We start from the raw sequence: 27,097 nt of genomic DNA, 5'->3' as shown, positions 1-27,097 counted from the left end.
GCAAATGTAAAGTATAATATATAATATACAAATTGAATCAGGAATAATTACCTAATATATCCACAGTGATAATAAATTAATTTGTGCCCATACGAATCTCCTGATGGGAACAACTAACAGTTTTGAATGTGACAAATCAGTGGTTAATATTAAACATTACACTGTTAATAAATAAGCACAATAAGTAATTGTAACCACGTAATTTATATCATTGACTACTAGTCACATTTGCAATAGACTCTCCACTAGTGAGCAATTGAATTATTCCACGAGTGAGAAATTGAGTCATAAATACAATCTACTTTAGTGATGAGATAACATTTGTATCCAGAAGTAAGATAATAGACACAGATAATGTATATGATACACAATATACATTTTATTCCACGGTATAGGAAATAAAGTGCAAGTTATTTGAGCAGTTCAATACAGAGATTTGTCATATCAATATTTTATGTAATTAACTAATTACACACTGTAATCAGATACAAAATAAAGTAAGGATGGCTTCAGCCACAGAAAATATCTATTGAGTATCTTTGCAGTAGTAGATAGTAATGTTATGATACATGAAATCAGAGCCGTAACTAGACTTTTTGGTGCCCTGTGCCAGAAAGAGCATTGGCGCCCCCCTCATTTTTCAAAGGGACATAATACACCCAAAAAAGGGCCATGGCTTCATGGGGAAGGGCCAGTGAAGAGATAGGGGAGGCCAGGAGATGCTGGGGATGAAATAAGAGGAAGCTACAAGCAAGAATGATAATAAACAGAAATTTGATAGGCCCAAACAGCACCCCCTGAACTGTGGTGCCCTGTGCGATGGCACCGGCCGCACTACCCTAGCTACGGCCCTGCATGAAATGTCTGCAACTAATTTTCAATCTCTGGGGTATTGAACACACAAACCTCATTACAGGTCTTTTATATATAAGATTTAAAACAGTAATAAAAATATTTCACCACATTTTTTGGAAAAAGTTTTTGTTTTAGAATTAATAAAAGTTATATTTTAAGATTTCATATAAATGTGATTAGTGCTCCATACAACCAGGGCTTAAAGTGGTCCTGGAGAGGTGGTGGAACTCATCTCCCCCACTGTCTACTCCCCACCCCCCAGACACGCTAGTCTGACAGGCCAAAACAAGTGTGAAAACTGTTCTTTACACACACACTATTGTGTATAGGAAATGGTAAAGTGAATGGCAGGGGGCCTGGGGGGCCCGTCTAGGCCCCAGAAGCTTTTGGGGCTATGACAGTGTGAAATACATATTAGATGATTTTTTTAGCACTCCTGCCATCAGCTAAGACTACAATGTTAGATCACTTAAAAAGAAAAAAAAAGTTCTATATCAGTGTTATTTTTCTGCCATGCCTCTGAGTTTTTGTATGGGGTCCCCACAAACTAGTCTATAGTATGTCACTTGGATGCCTAATGTTTTTTTGCAACCCCTATGTATTGACTTGATTCTTTCCTTATCTATATGCTGGTTTCTCTGAAATGAGGGACCTCTGAAGAAATTGAGACTCCCTAGGTAGACCGAGAGTGGCTGTGGGACTTCTGTGCAGGGACTTGGTGGAGGTGGAACTAGTTCCACCTACCATTAGAGGTGACGGAACTGAGGGGGTCATTCTGACCTGCTCGCAAGCGGCAGGACGCTCGCAAGCTGGTCGATGTTCCCCCACTGCGCATGCGCACGATGGAGGGTGCTCCGTCGTGCGCAAGCGCGAGACCCGGCGAGCGACGGGCTCTCCATCGCTCTGGGTCTCACACCAAAGGGGGCATGCTGTCGTTGTTGATTGACAGCACACCCCCTTTGGTGCGCGTGCCGGGGGCGTGCCTGCCAGACGGAGGCGTTCCCATGGGAACGCCTACCGTCTGAAGCCGCCCCCACTGACATCACTAGTGATGTCAGTTGGAGTGATTTTGGCTCTGATAGAGCCAAAATCACTCCAGGGCTTGCGGCAGTGAGACCCTACCGCAGGGTCTCCATCACAAGCCCGATGGTCGCAATGGTCAAGACCATCACGACCATCATCATGGACGCTCGCATAAGCTGTGGGTGGTTACCCACAGCTATGTGAGCAGCAAGGAGGCCGCTCCATTTTCAGGGAGGAGGGCCCTGATTCAGAGTGAGCGCTCTGGTCAGAGCGTTCAGCTCTGAATCAGGCCCTGAGTTCCATCCTGTTCCAGCCCACTTTAACTCTTGCATACAACTTTCTCTTTTTTTCTATATCAGATACTAAATCATAGTGGGTAGCACCCCTCCTATTTGTAATATTAAATTATATTAATAAATATTTCAGGAGGGTATATCACAGACTGGTGCGGTTGCTTTTCTTTTGGTGTACACAAATCATCAGGTTTATGTACAACATTGAATCAACCCATTGTCTTTTAATAAGATACCAAGGTTAAATATAATATCAATCATTCTGCAACTGCCTATATATTTATACCAACAATAATGCTCCATCATTTCAGATTAGGACATCTACCTTGGGTATAGAGTACCCTCTATACGTGATGTCTCTTGTGGTTTTCCTTGGCACACCCAGTGGGAGCACGTCTATATATCGTTGTATTTCATGGATCACAGCATCTGTGAATGGCATCTGGTTTCTGTCTCCCACCTTGGGGCTCCGGTCTTGACCAATGACCTCATCAATCTCCATGTGGACTTTGGATATTTATCATAAAAAAATATTTCATAACTTACCACAGCAACAAAGTTAAGGATGTAGGGTGTGATTCAGAGTTGAATGCTATGCCAATTTTCACGCAGTTGAGCAATTATCGGTGGTCTATGCATACATCACAGTGGCATTGTGCACACGCAGTGAATTAATTGCGATCAAACCTGCTGTGAGCATTCACTCGCAATTGATTGACAGGATGACACTGTTTTGTGGGTGGTTATGGGAAGTTTCGGCCAAAAAATGGGCATTTAGGGGCCCTTTCCTTGGCATGTACTAGTCAGCATCTGCGATTGTGCATGCAGCGAACAATGCTCCAGTGTCTCAGTAACCGTGGCCATTCTGAGTGACCATAGACTCACTAGAGGAGTCAATGTTTTTTCCGGGTCTGTGTCCAATGCTACGTTTGTGTACTCAGTTGTGGGCAACTGCAAGGGCTCCGGTGGGTGTCCCTATACAAATTCTGCCGGCTGATGCATTAGCATGTTTTAGCAATTGCTAAGCGGCAAAATTGGTAAATACATTTGTATTAGAGTACTACTCTGAATCAGGACCGTAGCATTTAAATACCAGTATTCATTTTGTTATATTCAGAAAAAAACAGATACTTTGATTATCTACTGTATCATTACATACCAAGGATATCTGGATATTTCAAAAGAATTAGAAAAGAATAAGTCAGAGTTGTGCTGATAGTTTCCCCCCCAGCAAAGAAAATCTGTAAAGTGCTGTTCACTAAGTTGGTGAGGTGATATTCACTTCTGGGATTCAACTTTTCCTGGAGACACAGAAGACAAATAAACATTACCTACTGTATATTTAGTGTTCTAGTCCCAGCAATGCTATACACTGTATTAAATGTTATAGAGCATTATTTGTAGCATTGTACTTTAAAATGATATCTTCGCTGATTACAAAAATTCCCCATTACCCCTCTCTGACCATCACATTCTCTCTTTTCACTTATCCCACTCTCCTTCCCCACCGCTGCCTCCTAAGGCTACTATCACTAAATGGAAGAATGAGGCTATCAACACCACTTCCTTATCCTCTCTGCTTGACTCACTTATGTCCCCTATCTTCTCTCTCTCCTGCCCTGAACAAGCCACCTCCCTATACAATGCCTCCCTTGTTTCTGCTCTTGACTCTGTTGCTCTGGCAATCACTTCCCACCCCAGGCTTTCTAAATGTACCAGATACTCACAAAAGTGTTCACAAACCACCGACGGACAGTGGAGGAAATCACGCTCTAAGGCAGACTTCATCCTCTTCAAATGTATGCTCTCAACCTGCCCTTTCCCTCTCTAAACAGTCATATTTCAAAAACCACATCTCCTCCAAGTCCTCAAACCCCTGATGTCTCTTCGCCACTCTCAACTTCCTCCTCTGCTCTCCCCTCCATTACCTACCCTCATCACTCTCTTCCCTTGACTTTGATACCTACTTTACATCTAATAGTTACTCCATGGGGTACATTTGATAAAGTGAGACTTTTTAGAAGTGGAGATGTTGCCCACAGTAACCAATCAGATTCTACTTAACATTTAACTAGCACCTTCTAAGAAGATAATAGCTAGAATCTGATTTGTTGCTATGGGCATTTTAGTAAATATACCCCATATGTCAGATCATATCCCATCAGGCCATCCGCACTCCACCCCCTCCTTTGCCAGCCTATTACTCCCCATTCATCTCACAAACTCTGACTTCTTTTTCCCCTATATCCAGAGATAAAGTTATGGCCCTCATCTGATCTTCAGCCCCCTCCACCTCCCGTCTATATTCCCTACCACATGTACATGCACATACTTACACACTAGAGTTAATTTTTGCTGGGAGCCAATTAACCTACCAGTATATTTTTGGAGTGTGGGAGGAAGCCGGAGTACCCAGAGGAATCCCACGCAAGCACAGGGAGAATATACAAAATCCACACAGTTAGGGCCATGGTGGGAATCGAATTCACAACTTCAGTGCTGTGAGGTAGTAATACTAACCATTACACTGTCTGTGTATATATATAGTGATAACTTGAGGTAATTTAGGTTGATAGATGGGTCAGTGATGCAGTGCACTGGTATTTAATAAGGGTCCATATGCAGCTTTTCAGGTTTAAATGAAAATAAGTGGAGTTTTTCTGTAAGCATTCAGTAAAAATAACAAAACACAAATACCAAGCACCCATCCAGGGCACTAACTCACTTCTTGAACCTGGACTATTATGGGCAGCTAGACTGCAAATGTAACACAGTTTTAAAAATCTCAATCCTGTAACAGGTATAGACATGGCCTCCTGGCCTTCATACAAAGTCTCTCTTGTGGTCCTCCCTGTCTCCTGCAGGTATGGATACTGGCCTTCTGCCCTGCTGCTTGGCTCCTACAGCTTCACACAAACAGTCTTAGAATTTGTGGTCCTCCCTGCCTGACTGCAGGTCTGGACACCGGCCTCCTGGTCCCCTCTGGCCTCCAGGCTTTGTAGCTGCCATAGTCTTACTTGGACCCTCTTCTGGCAGCCTGACTGGTCTGACAATACTGGATAGGGTTACAAACACTCCACTTCAGTTCCAAATTACACCTTCAGATCATGCTGATAATTACAGAAGTCATGAGTCGAAAAAAAGAGGTATTATTTTGATACATATGAAAAATTTATGCAATTTAATTCATTTCTATGATTCCAGAACTATTCTGTGTTATTACAATACAGACAAATAATGCATCCAAAAGTGCAATAAAAATCTCCCCAAAAATGCAATAAAAATGCAATAACTCATATAATACATCTGCAAAAAAAATGTAAATGCTATAAAAAAACAAAAATGGCATTTTATCACAAATAAAACATTTATACATGTGTCCCTCTATCTGCTATCAGAGCCAGAGTAGTTTGTTTTGTTTTTTTACACTGGATGGAGGGTAATTGCAGCATACAATCTGCTGTGTGTTAAAGCCATTGATAGCTAACAAGGTCAAGATCTTTACAGCTAACCTTTTTGGAGCTTGGTGAATGAGTCAGTTTCCATAGAAGACCTCGTAAAGACAGGGACTGCAGAAGACATCACTGATGTCTGCTTCGCTATCCTCTTTGGTAAATAACCCTGATAGTCAAAAATAAGGCATTCTTCCAAAAACAACCATTTTCAGAGGCTTTACTGTATTTTTGGTCTTAATAAATAGACCCCTTAGTGAACGTCATGTTATAACTAACATCTTTTATCTAAAGGACAATATGCATACATTTTTATGAATATTTTGTTACCATACAGTAACTAAGCCCACTCTTTATAACTATCAGACATATCATAAATAAATGAGTTAATGATCATAAAAACTTAGTTAATGCTACATTAATACTTTGCTTACATTGGTAATGTCAATGTTAACAGTAGCAGGTTTTGGTAAAATCACTTTTGATAAATAACATAACTATTTCTTTATCATTTGTATTATTGTGATCTGTTTTGTGACTTGATCACTGACAGTATACCGTATATACACTATAAATGACCATGTTTACCTTCTCCATTTTAATGAGGAAAGCATCAACATAATTCCTCGGATTATTGGGGTCCAAATTCTTCTGGTTCATGTCAACCCTATTTTCCACATAGAGCAAAAGCTTTCTCATGTAAGTAAAAATCTTCTGGTGCCGCCCGGGGATGTACTTCATGATTTGGGGGAACGTCTCATACAGCTAAAGGAAAAGTATTGCCCATTAAGCTAAATACTCCAAATACAAACAAAGATCAATGCACACAGTGGTCATGGTGCTGAGTTGAATGTATGTCTGATTGCAGAATATAAACTATGCAATCAGTGTAATAAACATTTTAATTATATTTCGACTTGCTACTAAAGAGGTGAAAATACTGTAGGCTGTAATAGTATGTTTTCATGAAGGCAAACTCAATGAGTTTGCATTATTGCATCTGCAGGCAATTGCAAAGTAAGATTTATGGATAAATTCAGTTGTTTCCAATCGTAACATTTGCACCAAGTATATGATGGTGCGGAATGTGGTCATAATCATGACATGCGGGATGCTGGCACTTAGAATATCAGCGTTTAGAATGTATTGAAGGGTTGGGGAGAGGTTAGAGGTTAGGGTTAGGCACTAGGGGAAGGGTTAGGCACTAAGGGGGAAGGGTTAGGTTTAGGGTGTGGGCAGAGGTTAGGTTTAGGTACTAGGGGGAGGATAGGTTTAGGCAGTGGGGAGAGAGAGGGTTAGGGTGAAAGGTAGGGTTAGGATACTGATGACAGGTATTGGTATCCTAACCCTGTCAGGATATTGACATTGGGTTTCTGACTGCTGGCATCCTGTACCCTACCCGGTGGTGAAAGAGCACACTGATGATGAAGATGACAAACAACAAACCAAGCATACAGATAGAGGGCAGGTACACAGCAAGATACATACTACGACAAGAAAATATGAGGAGTAATACATAGGTCTGATTTTCATCTAATTATGCATCAGCCCCAATATGTGTGTAAAATATGTATGGCCTGCCATTTGTTTGGAGTAGAATCTGAAGGTCACATTGAAAGTTACGAAGGAAAATTCTCTGTTTTAAAATGTTTAATGTATAATTAAGTTTCCAAAAATAAACAAAGCACATGACATCAACATGGTCTATCAGTATATAATGGATAGTCATATAGGGTGAAATAACCCAAATAATGCTGAAGATACAGTAAATAAAGAGAGACAAACAGGAACCAAGATGAGAGGGTGAAGAGTCAAAGGGTAACCAGGTAAGTTGGGAGAAAGATGGAGGGAAGGCAGAGTGGGGGTGAGTTTGGGGCTTTACATTTAATCAGGAGCAGCATATAGAGGCTGATTCAGCACTGCATGCTAGTGTAATGCTGAACACAGATTCCCAATTATCAGGAATCTACATGTGCAGAATGGGTCCAGCATGATCACATTGATTGACAGGCAGAGGCATTTTTGGGGCGGTGTGGCCGCAGGGTTGGCTGGAAATGGTGGTAAGGCCAGGACCTGCATCCATGGACACAGTTTTCTGGCCTTGCAAGCTGGCCAACCTGTGCAAGCTGAGGCTTACTGAACTGACCAGCACCATCCACCATCACAACCGATGGTCACAATGGTTATCCCAGCCTGCAACCTTGGTCGCAGTGCTGGCTTCTCAAATGCAACAGGGGGTGCATATTTGCAAGGATGGTATGGCAAAGCTGCTTACTGTATGTGCGGCTTTGCAATTCCATCCTGTGCTGAATCAACCCATAGAGGTAAGTGGGAGGAGTCATATAGGCTACAAGGGGGATGAAGATTCTAAAACTAGAAAAATAAAAAAGGAAAATGTAAATGAGGCCCATAGGGGCAGCAACAATGAGGCATTCCATGAAGGACACAAAATAGAAAGATCAAATCCAAAAATAGTGGTGTCCATATTCACGTAAAATGCCAAAGTGGAAGCTTATTTAGTGAGTACTTTGATCTCTGCTTTTGCAGTACTTCAAGTACATAATGAGTAGAGATGTGCACTGGTCCTGACCGCATCATGCCCACATCTGGCTAGCCACCCCCTGTTACCGCCCAGAAACTTCTGGTAAAATTGCCTCTCTCTGCATCCATATTCATTTTGCGGCTTTAAGCGGTAACCATTAGGATGCATGTACACTGCGAAACAGAAGCATGAGCAGACTGAAAACATCAACCGCTAGCATGCGTCATTGACACAGAGTGCACCTCTGTATCAGGCCCACAGTATGCACCAAACAATTTTGGGTTCAAAATGCTTTCCTGTATATGTCACAAGCGTGGAATTTAGGAGCTGTGTTCCCGGACTGGGCCTTGGATCTGTATTACTTGGCGCAGACGCTCGCTGGAGGAGGCTTGGCTTAATGAAGTTTCTCCGCATGAGAGGGTGCAGCGAACTGACAGGATTTTGAGGAATGCGGCAGTAACGAGATAGCTAGGAAGCTATGTGGAGCAGCTGGATAGCCTAGGGTAGACGTTGGTAGCTGAGTGGCTACGTGGAGCGGCTGGATAGCCGTGGGTAGACGTTGGTAGCTGAGTGGCTACGTAGAGCGGCTGGATAGCCGTGGGTAGACGTTGGTAGCTGAGTGGCTACGTGGAGCGGCTGGATAGCCGTGGGTAGATGTTGGTAGCTGAGTGGCTACGTGGAGCGGCTGGTTAGCCGTGGGTAGACGTTGGTAGCTGAGTGGCTATGTGGAGCGGCTGGATAGCCATGGGTAGATGTTGGTAGCTGAGTGGCTACGTGGAGTGTCTGGATAGCCGTGGGTAGACGTTGGTAGCTGAGTGGCTACGTGGAGCGGCTGGATAGCCGTGGGTAGACGTTGGTAGCTGAGTGGCTACGTAGAGCGGCTGCATAGCCGTGGGTAGATGTTGGTAGCTGAGTGGCTACGTAGAGCGGATGGATAGCTGTGCATAGACGTTGGTAGCTGAGTGGCTACGTGGAGCGGCTGGATAGCTGTGGGTAGATGTTGGTAGCTGAGTGGCTACGTGGAGCGGATGGTTAGCCGTGGGTAGACGTTGGTAGCTGAGTGGCTACGTAGAGTGGCTGGATAGCCGTGGGTAGATGTTGGTAGCTGAGTGGCTACATAGAGCGGCTGGAGCGCAGTGGGAAGGCTACTTAGCTAAACTAAGAAACTAGTTGCACTAGCAACTTGTGTGAGCATTGGGGATCCTTTTATAGTGGACACTGGGAGCTGACAGGTTGAGAGAGAAGGAAAAGGCTCCTCATTGGTGGTAGTGGGGTCACATGGGCAATCCAAGATAGCCGCGCCCATGGACCGGAGGACAGCGCTTCCTGGAGGTAGTCAGCGGGGACCAGCGGTGAGCAGGAGCCGGCGTGGGAGCAGCACAGCAGCGGGACCCTCCAGAGGACAACAGTGGAGACTGCCTTGGGAGAAGAGGAAGGAGCATACAGCGCGGGAGCCGGAAGACAGCGCGGGTCAGCGCCCGCACAGGTAAGTGACGGGGTCTGATTCTGGGGTCTCCAGGCCGGCGTGTGACAGTACCCCCTTCTTCAAGAGTGGCCACCGGACACTTCCTTGGTTTATGAGGAAATTTCACATGGAACACTTTGACCAGACGGGGTGCCTGGACATCGGAGGCATTTATCCAGATTCGTTCCTCCGGACCATAATTCTTCCAGTCGATAAGGTATTGAAGACGGTTGTATCGACAACGGGAATCTAACATTCTGTCAACTTCGAACTCCTCTCCCTGCTGTGTTTGAACACTAGAAGCTTTAGGCAGGACCTTCTGAAATCGGTTTAAGACTAGTGGTTTTAAAAGAGAAATATGGAAGGAACTTGGAATGCGAAGAAATGGAGGAAGCTTTAACTTGTAAGCCACAGGATTCAAGACTTTGATGATTGGGAATGGACCAATGAATCGCGGAGCAAATTTCATCGAGGGTACTCAGAGTCTTAGGTTTCGGATAGAGAGCCAGACCATATCCCCAGGTCAGAAATTTGGAACCGCTCGTCTTTGGCGGTCAGCAAATCTCTTGTACCGGGCTGACGTTTTAGTCAGAGAGGAACGAACCTTTTCCCAGATGTTGGAGAATCGTTGAAGGGACATTTTGGCCGCAGGCACATCTAATGTGGGAAGAAGAGGGAAATCTGGCACTCGAGGATGTTGACCAAAAACTGTAAAAAAAGGAGTTGAGCTGGTGGACGTGTGATAATGATTATTGTGGGCAAATTCGGCCCAAGGAAGAAGTTCAATCCAGTCATCTTGGGAGGAGGAGACAAAAGTGCGCAGGAACTGTTCCAGGTCTTGATTGACCCTTTCGGTCTGACCGTTGGTCTGGGGATGATAAGCGGTAGAAAATTTGAGTTTTACCTGAAGACCTGAACAGAGTGACCTCCAGAACTTCGCTACGAACTGTACTCCCCTGTCGGAGATGATCTCTTGAGGAAGGCTGTGGAGCTTGAAGATCTCTTTTATAAAGCTCTGGGTGAGTAGAGGTGCAGACGGAAGCCCAGTAAGTGGTATGAAATGAGCCATTTTAGAAAAACGATCCACGATAACCCAAATTGTGTTGTGGCCCCGAGATGGAGGAAGATCAGAGATGAAATCCATAGATAGGTGAGTCCATGGCTTAGATGGAATTGCAAGAGGTTGGAGTTGACAGTGTGGAACCCGCCGAGGTATCTTGTGTTGGGCACATTTGATGCATGACACCTTTTTCATCGAAGACCACCAATAGGACCGCTGGATAAATTCTAGGGTTTTATCCATACCCAGGTGACCAGAGAACAGGGAAGCATGAGCCCAATGCAGTAACCTCTTGCGGAGTTCCGGAGCGACGAAAGTCTTCCCAACCGGGGGTATAGAAGATAATTGGGTAGAGGCGATGGAAGCGGAATTCAAGATTGGTTGGGGCTGTTCCATGGGTAGATCAGGGTTGCTCGTCATGGAACGGGAGAGTGCGTTGGCTTTGAGGTTTTGTGAACCGGGGCGATAGGAGACTTTGAAGTTAAATCTGGAGAAAAACATTGCCCACCAGGCTTGACGAGGGTTCAAGCAATTTGCAGATTTAAGATAAAGGAGGTTCTTATGGTCAGTAAAAATGGTAATGGGGTAATGAGCTCCTTCTAGAAGATATCGCCATTCTTCGAGGGCTAGTTTCATGGCAAGTAACTCTTGATCTCCAATGGTGTAGTTCTTCTCTGCAGGCAAAAACTTCCGGGAAAAGAAACCACCGGGATGAAGTTTTTCATCTTTAAATCACTGGGAGAGCACTGCACCGACACCTTCAGAGGATGCGTCCACCTCCAGGATAAGGGGCCGGGTGGAGTCTGGTTGCTTTAAGATGGGAGCGGAGATGAAGGCTTGCTTAAGAAGTTGAAATGCAGAGGTAGCTTCGACGGGCCATATAGTTGGATCTGCTCCCTTGCGGGTGAGGGCTGTAATCGGAGCTACCAGAGTCAAGAAACCTTTTACAAACTTGCGATAGTAATTGGCAAATCCTAGGAATCTTTGTATGGATTTTAAGGAAGAAGGAAGAGACCAATCAAGAATGGCTTGTAGTTTTGACGAATCCATTTGAAGGCCTGTTCCGGAGATAATGTATCCCAGGAATGGTACACTTGAGACCTCAAACAAACACTTCTCTAATTTGCAAAACAGTTGATTGGACCGCAACCTCAGAAGGACTTGTTTGACCTGGTCTCGATAAGTTTGGAGGTCTTGAGAAAAAATCAAAATGTCGTCTAAGTAAACGACCACACACTTGTACAAGAGGTCCCGGAAGATTTAATTGACGAAAAACTGGAAGACAGCCGGAGCATTACAGAGGCCGAAGGGCATAACGAGATACTCGTAGTGCCCATCCCTGGTGTTGAAGGCCGTTTTCCATTCATCGCCTGGACGGATACGAATTAAATTATAGGCTCCTCTTAGATCGAGTTTGGAAAAAACTGTGGCTCCCTTGACTCTATCAAATAACTCTGTAATGAGAGGAAGAGGGTAGCGATTCTTAATAGTTATTTCATTAAGACCCCGGTAGTCAATACACGGGCGCAAGCCACCATCTTTTTTTTTTACGAAGAAAAATCTGCGCTCTGTTTGCTAAAGACGTCCTGAATCCCATCGTAGGCTTTGGGCAGGTCTGTAGAATCCTGTACAACGGAAGATCTGATAGGTATTACCCACTGAAGGCAACCTTTGAAGCAATTGGAACCCCAGGAGATTATTTGCATGGTGGTCCAATCGATCTGAGGTGAATGTCTCTGTAGCCAGGGTAATCCGAGGACTAAAGAATGAGAGGCTTTGGGAATCACTAGGAAGGATAGTTGTTCGGAATGGAGCACCCCAATGGTAAGTTTAAGTGGTGTTGTACGATGGGTGATGGTTCCACTAGAAATGCGACTACCATCAATGGCGGTTAAAGTGATGACTCGAGGCAACGCTTCCATGGGGATTTGATGCTTCTGGACAAAATCAGTAGTGACAAAGTTCTCTGCCGCTCCGGAATCCAGGAGAGCTAATACAGCTTTGGAACCTCGAGGACACTTTAAATGAGCCTGGATGGTGGAATCAGACTTCCTTTGTGATTCAATGGCAACTCCTAACTTAACCTCTCTTTCATAAGTTAGGAGGAGGCGTTTCCCGGACGAATGGGACAAGTTTTAACTAAATGTTGAGGAGATCCGCAGTACATACAGAGGTTCTGCCTCTGCCTTTTCTGACGCTACTCAGCCGATAAATGAGAGCGGTTGACCTGCATGGGTTCTTCGCCCAGAGGAGGAGAGGGTAAGCGGGAAACTGGACGTGGCCTTCCACGATCAAATCTGCCTCTTTCCAAGGCATGCTCCCTGTGACGGAGATCCACCTTGTTGCAGAGAGAGATTAACCCATCCAAACTGGTTGGAAGGTCACGGGAAGCTAGGTCGCCTTTGAGCCTTTCAGAAAGGCCACTCCAGAAGGCAGCGATGAGGGCATCCTCGTTCCAATTGAGTTCTGAAGCCAGAGTCTGGAACTGGACTATGTATTGGCTGACGGTCCTGCTGCCCTGACGGAGGCGTAGAATATCAGCTGATGCGGAGGTGGTTCTTCCGTGTTCATCAAAGATTTTGCGAAATGTAGCAACAAATTCGGGGTAGTTGGAGAGCAGGGGATCCGACTTCTCCCAAAGGGGCGAGACCCAATCGAGTGCTTGGCCAGAGAGATGATATATGCCACCCTGGTTCTGGCCGTCGGAAAGTTGGCGGATTGTAGCTCGAATTGGATTTCGCATTGATATAAAAAACCCCTGCATAATTTGGGGTTGCCATCGAACTTGCTCGGAGGGGAGAGCTGAAGACGAGCAGGAGGTAGAACCAGAGGAGCAGGTGTCACCACAGGAGGAGAGGCGGCTTGGGAGCCAGCGGGAGCAGGATGAGCCAGTAAGGACTGAATGTTGTCCAGGCGTGACGACATTTCTTGGATAAATTGGATCAGCTGAGCCTGAGAGGTCTCCTGTCTTTCCAGACAGGATAGTACATCCTGCGAGGCTTCTATCCCAGATCCTTGACCACTTGCCAAGTCCATCTGGCCAGTGCAAACTGTCACAAGCGTGGAATTTAGGAGCTGTGTTCCCAGACTGGGCCTTTTATCTGTATTACTTGGCGCAGACGCTCGCTGGAGGAGGCTTGGCTTAATGAAGTTTCTCCGCATGAGAGGGTGCAGCGAACTGACAGGAGTTTGAGGAATGTGGCAGTAACGAGATAGCTAGGAAGCTACGTGGAGCGGCTGGATAGCCTAGGGTAGACGTTGGTAGCTGAGTGGCTACGTGGAGCGGCTGGATAGCCGTGGGTAGACGTTGGTAGCTGAGTGGCTACGTAGAGCAGCTGGATAGCCGTGGGTAGACGTTGGTAGCTGAGTGGCTACGTGGAGTGGCTGGTTAGCCGTGGGTAGACGTTGGTAGCTGAGTGGCTACGTGGAGCGGCTGGATAGCCATGGGTAGACGTTGGTAACTGAGTGGCTACGTGGAGCGGCTGGATAGCCGTGGGTAGACGTTGGTAGCTGAGTGGCTACGTGGAGTGGCTGGATAGCCGTGGGTAGACGTTGGTAGCTGAGTGGCTACGTAGAGTGGCTGGATAGCCGTGGGTAGATGTTGGTAGCTGAGTGGCTACGTGGAGCGGCTGGTTAGCCATGGGTAGACGTTGGTAGCTGAGTGGCTACGTAGAGCGGCTGGATAGCCGTGGGTAGATGTTGGTAGCTGAGTGGCTATGTAGAGCGGCTGGATCGCAGTGGGAAGGCTACTTAGCTAAACTAAGAAACTAGTTGCACTGGCAACTTGTGTGAGCATTGGGGATCCTTTTATAGTGGACACTGGGAGCTGACAGGCTGAGAGAGAAGGAGAAAGCTCCTCATTGGTGGTAGTGGGGTCACATGGGCAATCCAAGATGGCCGCGCCCATGGACCGGAGGACAGCGCTTCCTGGAGGTAGTTAGCGGGGACCAGCGGTGAGCAGGAGCCGGCGTGGGAGCAGCACAGCAGCGGGACCCACCAGAGGACAACAGCGGAGACTGCCTTGGGAGAAGAGAAGGAGCGTACAGCGCGGGAGCCGGAAGACAGCGCGGGTCAGCGCCCGCACAGGTAAGCGACGGGGTCTGATTCTGGGGTCTCCCGGCCGCCGTGTGACAGTATATAGTGAATCAAAGACAGAATCTAAACAGAAAAAGCAAGGTTCTACAAGAAATTGTATTTTACTCCCCAACAACCATGTGAAGATATAACCAAACAACATTAAACCTCCTTTCCAATGTCATTGTCCACTATAGGTGCACTACAAGCAATGTAATGAAAGCCTTAAAACAATTAATGCCATGACGCCCTGATTCACCCACATGTCATTTTAGATTAAAACCAAAAGCAGTATATTTGGAGCACAACAAACGAGCTAAAATGAGTGAAGTTGGTGGTGATACTAAGTGGTATATTTACTAAAGTGTGGGTATTTAGAAGTGGAGATGTTACCCGTAGCAAACAATCAGATTCTACTTAACATTTTTCTAGCACCTTCTGGAATATAATAGCTAGACTCTGATTGGTTGCTATGGGCAGCATCTTTTAGAGCACATAATCAAACTGTATTGGTTTTGGCAGGACTGTCCCAAGTTGAGGTAACAAGCCATCATACTGTGGGTCAGCCCATTTGTAACTACTCACAAGAAGTTGGGAGTTATTTCCCAGTAGTTCATCCATGGTAAGCTTGTAACCTGCTCAATAGTCAATACTTTAAAAGGAAAAGGTATATGTAGGGGAGCACACTTACTTATATCCCAGCATTTTCCTTTGAAGTACTGAGTGTTAACTTGGGATTGTGGGTTACATGGATACAATTCAATCCGATATACATGACTACAAGTACGCAATATAGCAACACAAGTACAGGCACTAATTTCGCGCTGAGGAGTAGACAAAAAGCAAAACAGTATAATAATAGTCAGGTTACCACTCAATGCTTCAAACATAAAAGAATGCCCTTTTCACTTTGATGGAGGGTAGAAAAAGTCCACAAATATGCACCCACTGCCCAACTGGATGATTTAGAAAAATTCATCAACATCCAAAAATTCACAATAAAAATGTACAACCTTTTTTATTTTGCCATGAAATATAATCAAAATACCAATTTAAGAGAAGATCTGGATTCTAAATTTAGAAAACAAGTCTAACTTCTGACACATGATAACAAAAGTTATTAGCAAAAATAAAAAACTTCCTTCTTTAGTACAGAAAAAACATCATAAAAGGTGTCGGAAATTACTGTAGGTACAATTTTAACGTTTTTGGCTAGTAAAACCCAATATAAAACAACCAGCACTGTAGTGAAAAATAAAGCAAAAGATAATAAATCAAAATAAAAATGGATTGAATACATAAATTAAGGGGATACAACAGGAGCAAAAGAGGGAAAGGGAGGAGAGAGGGAGGGACGCCTATGTGTTGGTGATAAATAAAGGATATTCTGGAGAATCCTTAAATTTCACCCTGTAAAAGTATATGAAAATAAATTCAGAATATTATCAAAGGCTGAGAGGGTAATATCCTCCATAACCATATACAGATCAATATGGCAGAACCACTCTCGAATGGATGAGGCAAGAGGGGATTTCAAATGCATTGACATCACAACATTAACAGCATTATTCAGATGTTTGAGCAATGATTTTTTAATATTTGCATGGAAGGATGGTCGTAGAAGTGAACTGCCAAAATCAGTAGTCCATACGTATATCTGAACAACAAAGACGTCTGGAGATGAAGAAAATCCCCTGCCAAAATTCAGTGATCCCAGGGCATGTCCACCAGCTATGGAATGGTGTACCAGAGTTAGCCCCACAGTGCAAGCAGAAATTCGGAATAGATGGGAACATACAGTAGCGTGCAACACAATAGGACTGTGGTATCACCTAGAGATAAATTTGTAGTGGATTCCAATAACTCATGAGCGTTCAAAGCTAACATGAGTGAATTAGAAAAGTTTCTCAAACTGGAAATGATCCATAAGGGACTGACAATCTCAAATCAGGTAGATTTGGATGTAGAGCCAAATCTAGCAATTGGTATATTCGGGAGAGCAAATGGGCCAAGCACAACCCGGACCATCAGCTGATCAACCCCCTGTGGACCAGGGACCAAAGGAGCCCTTTTATATGACTGGGGCTGAACTGCATATTATGCATCAGACAGGTAAGAGGAGAGATAGATGAGAATTTAGAAGGCAGGACCCTGCAATAAGTCTCTGCCAGCAGGCCAAGGTTGACCGCACTGTTAGGTGGGTGGCATATGGGAAGACCAGATTCCAGAGAAAAATGTTTGCAGGGATATGAATCGAAGCACCCTCAGTTTGGACCCACTGCTTGGTAGTGGACATGGTTGACCATGTAGCAATTCAGATTAAATGAGTTGCATAATAATATTGTTAACAATCAGGCAGCTGGAGCCCACCATGAGACTTATGTCTGCATAGAACCTCCAATTTCAATTTTAGAGCCCATTGTTAGGAGCTGCGATAGCCAACCCACAGTGTTTCACTACCTACTCAGGTCCTGCTGTTTGCAAGGAGGTTGGAAAGCTAGCATCAGTAACAACTTTGCATGCTGGTCCCAGTCATTGCTAGGAGACCAGGACCCCAGTGTATGTGATCAGAGGATGCATAGACATGTATGCAGGTGGTGTTTTTTTGCATGGATAGTCATTAGTGGCTCTCCTATGTACAGCATCTCACCTGTAATATGCAGGGGGTTGGTTCTAATTGATATTTAGTGATATTTAGTGATTGGTCTGTGTGTGTTAAGAAGCAGCCAGGTTATCACCTCTTTGTCACTTATAGCTTCATGCCTTGGTGTAAACTTGCTGATCTGAATGCCTGGTGAGTACTGCTGGTATCCTGAATACTTTGACTGCTAATCCAGTTTGATCTATGGTCTCCTGCTCCCTGCATTACATATTGTTAAGTATCACCTTCCTTATTATTTAAAAGTGTCATTTGTTTGCAGTTACCATTATCAAGCTACCTGTTATTATATAGCTCCTGCTGTTAAGGTAAAAAACCACGATTTAATAATATAGTCTCATTGTACTCGCACATTTTAATCAACTAATCCAGCATTATGATCAACTGATTATTGTATAAACCTCTGCTATCCTGAGTTAAATACCTGGCGGCATCTTAGTATCAGTGTGAGCATCTCTCTCGATGGGAAATGGGCAGTTGTTATAGGCAGAAGACCTCTGTAGTGTGGTTCTAGAGGTTTTATTGTTCAGGTGTATCATAACACCCATCAAGTTCCTAAAATAACCTTGGAGGGCTATAGATCAAGATTGTTTGAAGAAGATACAGCACTTTCGACAGGGTTTTCATTATCTTGATCTGTCTAAACCAGGACACCTGCAAAGCTTTCCACTCCCAAAGATCACATCTAACATCTGAAGAATAGGAAGAAGGTTTAGTTTGAAATAGAGATGTGTGGAGACCCCTCTGTTTAGGTTATGATTCTAATTTATCATTATGTTTTGGGCAAAACCACCCTCAAGTGTTTTGGTTCAGATTAGGTTTTGGTTCAGTTTTGGATTCCTTTAAAATAAATATATAAAAAAATAAATAAAAACAGCTAAAATCATGTAATTTTGACCTGTTTACATGCAATCCAAAATCCAAGTTTGGTTTTTAAATCTGATTTCTGAATTGACAGCAGATCCAAGCAGGGATTCAGTTCCACTTGGAACAAGAAAGCGATTCCGAACAGGGTCTCAATTTGACTTGGAACCTTTAAGGTCTGGTGCGTTCCTATTTCAGGAAAACCAGACCACATATCTTTAGTGGGGAGTTCAAAGATTTAAAACAGTCAGTTTGGTGAAATTTATATTAAAGTTTGAGAAGGTATTACTTTTGTGGAATTCACTGGTAAGATTATTTAGGGAAACCAATGGGTTTGAAACTATTGCTAACAAGTCATCAGGAAATAGTGCCAAATTATATTCCGACCTCCCAATCAAAAAGCCTAAAACATCAGGATTGGCCTTGCTGAGGCTTCCATGGAAAGGATAAAATTAATGGGAGAGAGAGCAGTCCTGTCTAGTTCCATTGGAGATACTGAAGCAGTCGGAATGAATCCCATTCATCTTGACCCTAGCCCAGTGGTTCCCAAACTGGGTGCTGTGGTACCCTGGGGTGCCTCAGGACTCTTACAGGGGTGTCTCGGGTTGGTGATCCAGTTCCAACTAAAATTATATTTAGTCAGTGTGCTAGATAAAACCAGTGCTTATGGCTGCCAATCAAAAAATGTGTGGGCAGAAAGAAATGCAGCCCTGTCAACCTCCACATAACAGATCCTAAGGGTGACATAAAAGCACAATTTACTTCATGTAATTGTTGCTGAACTTCTCAATAAGAAACTTTTGGCCCAGGGGTGCCATGATTCGAAAAAGTTTGGGAATTACTGCCCTAGCCAAAGGGCGAGTATAAAGCACCAACAATGCAGGCACAAAATAAATCTCCCAAACCCAAATTCTCCAGTACCCCTGTGAGAAAGCTCCAACCAAGTCCGTCAAATGCAATTTCATTGTCAGTTGACAGCAAAAATATGTGGGACTTCAGCCTTTTGCAAAAGACTTAATTACCTCGGCAACCTTGTTTTCCATAAAGGTGCTCTCCTGTGAAGTGATAGCTTCCTCTGGAAACATTAGGAAATTAATATACTCTAGATAGGACTGAATTTTAATGGAAATATAGGAGGTGACGGAACTGAGGGGGTCATTCTGACCTGCTCGCAAGCGGCAGGACGCTCGCAAGCTGGTCGATGTTCCCCCACTGCGCATGCGCACGATGGAGGGTGCTCCGTCGTGCGCAAGCGCGAGACCCGGCGAGCGACGGGCTCTCCATCGCTCTGGGTCTCACACCAAAGGGGGCATGCTGTCGTTGTTGATTGACAGCACACCCCCTTTGGTGCGCGTGCCGGGGGCGTGCCTGCCAGACGGAGGCGTTCCCATGGGAACGCCTACCGTCTGAAGCCGCCCCCACTGACATCACTAGTGATGTCAGTTGGAGTGATTTTGGCTCTGATAGAGCCAAAATCACTCCAGGGCTTGCGGCAGTGAGACCCTACCGCAGGGTCTCCATCACAAGCCCGATGGTCGCAATGGTCAAGACCATCGCGACCATCATCATGGACGCTCGCATAAGCTGTGGGTGGTTACCCACAGCTATGTGAGCAGCAAGGAGGCCGCTCCATTTTCAGGGAGGAGGGCCCTGATTCAGAGTGAGCGCTCTGGTCAGAGCGTTCAGCTCTGAATCAGGCCCTGAGTTCCATCCTGTTCCAGCCCACTTTAACTCTTGCATACAACTTTCTCTTTTTTTCTATATCAGATACTAAATCATAGTGGGTAGCACCCCTCCTATTTGTAATATTAAATTATATTAATAAATATTTCAGGAGGGTATATCACAGACTGGTGCGGTTGCTTTTCTTTTGGTGTACACAAATCATCAGGTTTATGTACAACATTGAATCAACCCATTGTCTTTTAATAAGATACCAAGGTTAAATATAATATCAATCATTCTGCAACTGCCTATATATTTATACCAACAATAATGCTCCATCATTTCAGATTAGGACATCTACCTTGGGTATAGAGTACCCTCTATACGTGATGTCTCTTGTGGTTTTCCTTGGCACACCCAGTGGGAGCACGTCTATATATCGTTGTATTTCATGGATCACAGCATCTGTGAATGGCATCTGGTTTCTGTCTCCCACCTTGGGGCTCCGGTCTTGACCAATGACCTCATCAATCTCCATGTGGACTTTGGATATTTATCATAAAAAAATATTTCATAACTTACCACAGCAACAAAGTTAAGGATGTAGGGTGTGATTCAGAGTTGAACGCTATGCCAATTTTCACGCAGTTGAGCAATTATCGGTGGTCTATGCATACATCACAGTGGCATTGTGCACACGCAGTGAATTAATTGCGATCAAGCCTGCTGTGAGCATTCACTCGCAATTGATTGACAGGATGACACTGTTTTGTGGGTGGTTATGGGAAGTTTCGGCCAAAAAATGGGCATTTAGGGGCCCTTTCCTTGGCATGTACTAGTCAGCATCTGCGATTGTGCATGCAGCGAACAATGCTCCAGTGTCTCAGTAACCGTGGCCATTCTGAGTGACCATAGACTCACTAGAGGAGTCAATGTTTTTTCCGGGTCTGTGTCCAATGCTACGTTTGTGTACTCAGTTGTGGGCAACTGCAAGGGCTCCGGTGGGTGTCCCTATACAAATTCTGCCGGCTGATGCATTAGCATGTTTTAGCAATTGCTAAGCGGCAAAATTGGTAAATACATTTGTATTAGAGTACTACTCTGAATCAGGACCGTAGCATTTAAATACCAGTATTCATTTTGTTATATTCAGAAAAAAACAGATACTTTGATTATCTACTGTATCATTACATACCAAGGATATCTGGATATTTCAAAAGAATTAGAAAAGAATAAGTCAGAGTTGTGCTGATAGTTTCCCCCCCAGCAAAGAAAATCTGTAAAGTGCTGTTCACTAAGTTGGTGAGGTGATATTCACTTCTGGGATTCAACTTTTCCTGGAGACACAGAAGACAAATAAACATTACCTACTGTATATTTAGTGTTCTAGTCCCAGCAATGCTATACACTGTATTAAATGTTATAGAGCATTATTTGTAGCATTGTACTTTAAAATGATATCTTCGCTGATTACAAAAATTCCCCATTACCCCTCTCTGACCATCACATTCTCTCTTTTCACTTATCCCACTCTCCTTCCCCACCGCTGCCTCCTAAGGCTACTATCACTAAATGGAAGAATGAGGCTATCAACACCACTTCCTTATCCTCTCTGCTTGACTCACTTATGTCCCCTATCTTCTCTCTCTCCTGCCCTGAACAAGCCACCTCCCTATACAATGCCTCCCTTGTTTCTGCTCTTGACTCTGTTGCTCTGGCAATCACTTCCCACCCCAGGCTTTCTAAATGTACCAGATACTCACAAAAGTGTTCACAAACCACCGACGGACAGTGGAGGAAATCACGCTCTAAGGCAGACTTCATCCTCTTCAAATGTATGCTCTCAACCTGCCCTTTCCCTCTCTAAACAGTCATATTTCAAAAACCACATCTCCTCCAAGTCCTCAAACCCCTGATGTCTCTTCGCCACTCTCAACTTCCTCCTCTGCTCTCCCCTCCATTACCTACCCTCATCACTCTCTTCCCTTGACTTTGATACCTACTTTACATCTAATAGTTACTCCATGGGGTACATTTGATAAAGTGAGACTTTTTAGAAGTGGAGATGTTGCCCACAGTAACCAATCAGATTCTACTTAACATTTAACTAGCACCTTCTAAGAAGATAATAGCTAGAATCTGATTTGTTGCTATGGGCATTTTAGTAAATATACCCCATATGTCAGATCATATCCCATCAGGCCATCCGCACTCCACCCCCTCCTTTGCCAGCCTATTACTCCCCATTCATCTCACAAACTCTGACTTCTTTTTCCCCTATATCCAGAGATAAAGTTATGGCCCTCATCTGATCTTCAGCCCCCTCCACCTCCCGTCTATATTCCCTACCACATGTACATGCACATACTTACACACTAGAGTTAATTTTTGCTGGGAGCCAATTAACCTACCAGTATATTTTTGGAGTGTGGGAGGAAGCCGGAGTACCCAGAGGAATCCCACGCAAGCACAGGGAGAATATACAAAATCCACACAGTTAGGGCCATGGTGGGAATCGAATTCACAACTTCAGTGCTGTGAGGTAGTAATACTAACCATTACACTGTCTGTGTATATATATAGTGATAACTTGAGGTAATTTAGGTTGATAGATGGGTCAGTGATGCAGTGCACTGGTATTTAATAAGGGTCCATATGCAGCTTTTCAGGTTTAAATGAAAATAAGTGGAGTTTTTCTGTAAGCATTCAGTAAAAATAACAAAACACAAATACCAAGCACCCATCCAGGGCACTAACTCACTTCTTGAACCTGGACTATTATGGGCAGCTAGACTGCAAATGTAACACAGTTTTAAAAAATCTCAATCCTGTAACAGGTATAGACATGGCCTCCTGGCCTTCATACAAAGTCTCTCTTGTGGTCCTCCCTGTCTCCTGCAGGTATGGATACTGGCCTTCTGCCCTGCTGCTTGGCTCCTACAGCTTCACACAAACAGTCTTAGAATTTGTGGTCCTCCCTGCCTGACTGCAGGTCTGGACACCGGCCTCCTGGTCCCCTCTGGCCTCCAGGCTTTGTAGCTGCCATAGTCTTACTTGGACCCTCTTCTGGCAGCCTGACTGGTCTGACAATACTGGATAGGGTTACAAACACTCCACTTCAGTTCCAAATTACACCTTCAGATCATGCTGATAATTACAGAAGTCATGAGTCGAAAAAAAGAGGTATTATTTTGATACATATGAAAAATTTATGCAATTTAATTCATTTCTATGATTCCAGAACTATTCTGTGTTATTACAATACAGACAAATAATGCATCCAAAAGTGCAATAAAAATCTCCCCAAAAATGCAATAAAAATGCAATAACTCATAATACATCTGCAAAAAAAATGTAAATGCTATAAAAAAACAAAAATGGCATTTTATCACAAATAAAACATTTATACATGTGTCCCTCTATCTGCTATCAGAGCCAGAGTAGTTTGTTTTGTTTTTTTACACTGGATGGAGGGTAATTGCAGCATACAATCTGCTGTGTGTTAAAGCCATTGATAGCTAACAAGGTCAAGATCTTTACAGCTAACCTTTTTGGAGCTTGGTGAATGAGTCAGTTTCCATAGAAGACCTCGTAAAGACAGGGACTGCAGAAGACATCACTGATGTCTGCTTCGCTATCCTCTTTGGTAAATAACCCTGATAGTCAAAAATAAGGCATTCTTCCAAAAACAACCATTTTCAGAGGCTTTACTGTATTTTTGGTCTTAATAAATAGACCCCTTAGTGAACGTCATGTTATAACTAACATCTTTTATCTAAAGGACAATATGCATACATTTTTATGAATATTTTGTTACCATACAGTAACTAAGCCCACTCTTTATAACTATCAGACATATCATAAAGAAATGAGTTAATGATCATAAAAACTTAGTTAATGCTACATTAATACTTTGCTTACATTGGTAATGTCAATGTTAACAGTAGCAGGTTTTGGTAAAATCACTTTTGATAAATAACATAACTATTTCTTTATCATTTGTATTATTGTGATCTGTTTTGTGACTTGATCACTGACAGTATACCGTATATACACTATAAATGACCATGTTTACCTTCTCCATTTTAATGAGGAAAGCATCAACATAATTCCTCGGATTATTGGGGTCCAAATTCTTCTGGTTCATGTCAACCCTATTTTCCACATAGAGCAAAAGCTTTCTCATGTAAGTAAAAATCTTCTGGTGCCGCCCGGGGATGTACTTCATGATTTGGGGGAACGTCTCATACAGCTAAAGGAAAAGTATTGCCCATTAAGCTAAATACTCCAAATACAAACAAAGATCAATGCACACAGTGGTCATGGTGCTGAGTTGAATGTATGTCTGATTGCAGAATATAAACTATGCAATCAGTGTAATAAACATTTTAATTATATTTCGACTTGCTACTAAAGAGGTGAAAATACTGTAGGCTGTAATAGTATGTTTTCATGAAGGCAAACTCAATGAGTTTGCATTATTGCATCTGCAGGCAATTGCAAAGTAAGATTTATGGATAAATTCAGTTGTTTCCAATCGTAACATTTGCACCAAGTATATGATGGTGCGGAATGTGGTCATAATCATGACATGCGGGATGCTGGCACTTAGAATATCAGCGTTTAGAATGTATTGAAGGGTTGGGGAGAGGTTAGAGGTTAGGGTTAGGCACTAGGGGAAGGGTTAGGCACTAAGGGGGAAGGGTTAGGTTTAGGGTGTGGGCAGAGGTTAGGTTTAGGTACTAGGGGGAGGATAGGTTTAGGCAGTGGGGAGAGAGAGGGTTAGGGTGAAAGGTAGGGTTAGGATACTGATGACAGGTATTGGTATCCTAACCCTGTCAGGATATTGACATTGGGTTTCTGACCGCTGGCATCCTGTACCCTACCCGGTGGTGAAAGAGCACACTGATGATGAAGATGACAAACAACAAACCAAGCATACAGATAGAGGGCAGGTACACAGCAAGATACATACTACGACAAGAAAATATGAGGAGTAATACATAGGTCTGATTTTCATCTAATTATGCATCAGCCCCAATATGTGTGTAAAATATGTATGGCCTGCCATTTGTTTGGAGTAGAATCTGAAGGTCACATTGAAAGTTACGAAGGAAAATTCTCTGTTTTAAAATGTTTAATGTATAATTAAGTTTCCAAAAATAAACAAAGCACATGACATCAACATGGTCTATCAGTATATAATGGATAGTCATATAGGGTGAAATAACCCAAATAATGCTGAAGATACAGTAAATAAAGAGAGACAAACAGGAACCAAGATGAGAGGGTGAAGAGTCAAAGGGTAACCAGGTAAGTTGGGAGAAAGATGGAGGGAAGGCAGAGTGGGGGTGAGTTTGGGGCTTTACATTTAATCAGGAGCAGCATATAGAGGCTGATTCAGCACTGCATGCTAGTGTAATGCTGAACACAGATTCCCAATTATCAGGAATCTACATGTGCAGAATGGGTCCAGCATGATCACATTGATTGACAGGCAGAGGCATTTTTGGGGCGGTGTGGCCGCAGGGTTGGCTGGAAATGGTGGTAAGGCCAGGACCTGCATCCATGGACACAGTTTTCTGGCCTTGCAAGCTGGCCAACCTGTGCAAGCTGAGGCTTACTGAACTGACCAGCACCATCCACCATCACAACCGATGGTCACAATGGTTATCCCAGCCTGCAACCTTGGTCGCAGTGCTGGCTTCTCAAATGCAACAGGGGGTGCATATTTGCAAGGATGGTATGGCAAAGCTGCTTACTGTATGTGCGGCTTTGCAATTCCATCCTGTGCTGAATCAACCCATAGAGGTAAGTGGGAGGAGTCATATAGGCTACAAGGGGGATGAAGATTCTAAAACTAGAAAAATAAAAAAGGAAAATGTAAATGAGGCCCATAGGGGCAGCAACAATGAGGCATTCCATGAAGGACACAAAATAGAAAGATCAAATCCAAAAATAGTGGTGTCCATATTCACGTAAAATGCCAAAGTGGAAGCTTATTTAGTGAGTACTTTGATCTCTGCTTTTGCAGTACTTCAAGTACATAATGAGTAGAGATGTGCACTGGTCCTGACCGCATCATGCCCACATCTGGCTAGCCACCCCCTGTTACCGCCCAGAAACTTCTGGTAAAATTGCCTCTCTCTGCATCCATATTCATTTTGCGGCTTTAAGCGGTAACCATTAGGATGCATGTACACTGCGAAACAGAAGCATGAGCAGACTGAAAACATCAACCGCTAGCATGCGTCATTGACACAGAGTGCACCTCTGTATCAGGCCCACAGTATGCACCAAACAATTTTGGGTTCAAAATGCTTTCCTGTATATGTCACAAGCGTGGAATTTAGGAGCTGTGTTCCCGGACTGGGCCTTGGATCTGTATTACTTGGCGCAGACGCTCGCTGGAGGAGGCTTGGCTTAATGAAGTTTCTCCGCATGAGAGGGTGCAGCGAACTGACAGGATTTTGAGGAATGCGGCAGTAACGAGATAGCTAGGAAGCTATGTGGAGCAGCTGGATAGCCTAGGGTAGACGTTGGTAGCTGAGTGGCTACGTGGAGCGGCTGGATAGCCGTGGGTAGACGTTGGTAGCTGAGTGGCTACGTAGAGCGGCTGGATAGCCGTGGGTAGACGTTGGTAGCTGAGTGGCTACGTGGAGTGGCTGGTTAGCCGTGGGTAGACGTTGGTAGCTGAGTGGCTACGTGGAGCGGCTGGATAGCCATGGGTAGACGTTGGTAACTGAGTGGCTACGTGGAGCGGCTGGATAGCCGTGGGTAGACGTTGGTAGCTGAGTGGCTACGTGGAGTGGCTGGATAGCCGTGGGTAGACGTTGGTAGCTGAGTGGCTACGTAGAGTGGCTGGATAGCCGTGGGTAGATGTTGGTAGCTGAGTGGCTACGTGGAGCGGCTGGTTAGCCGTGGGTAGACGTTGGTAGCTGAGTGGCTACGTAGAGCGGCTGGATAGCCGTGGGTAGATGTTGGTAGCTGAGTGGCTACATAGAGCGGCTGGATCGCAGTGGGAAGGCTACTTAGCTAAACTAAGAAACTAGTTGCACTGGCAACTTGTGTGAGCATTGGGGATCCTTTTATAGTGGACACTGGGAGCTGACAGGCTGAGAGAGAAGGAGAAAGCTCCTCATTGG

General features: G+C 44.1%; 1 protein-coding gene across 1 annotated transcript in view; it reads right to left on the bottom strand.

The window, feature by feature from the left end:
- LOC148502868 (cytochrome P450 2A4-like) overlaps positions 1–27,097 on the bottom strand; it is a 63,435-nt gene that overhangs the window by 11,029 nt on the left and 25,309 nt on the right. The window contains exons 6-11 of the mRNA XM_088449260.1: positions 24,028–24,204; positions 21,148–21,289; positions 20,314–20,495; positions 6,212–6,388; positions 3,331–3,472; positions 2,497–2,678 (exon numbers count right to left, since the gene is read on the bottom strand). Coding sequence (XP_088305386.1) covers positions 2,497–2,678; positions 3,331–3,472; positions 6,212–6,388; positions 20,314–20,495; positions 21,148–21,289; positions 24,028–24,204 — 1,002 coding nt within the window. The remainder of the gene's footprint in view (positions 1–2,496; positions 2,679–3,330; positions 3,473–6,211; positions 6,389–20,313; positions 20,496–21,147; positions 21,290–24,027; positions 24,205–27,097) is intronic.

This window comes from Taudactylus pleione, unplaced genomic scaffold, assembly GCF_031769625.1.
Source record: "Taudactylus pleione unplaced genomic scaffold, aTauple2 ptg000481l, whole genome shotgun sequence".
NCBI classification, from domain to species: domain Eukaryota; kingdom Metazoa; phylum Chordata; class Amphibia; order Anura; family Myobatrachidae; genus Taudactylus; species Taudactylus pleione.
Note: the sequence above shows the minus strand (reverse complement) of the source record. Positions and strands in the feature narration are given on the sequence as shown.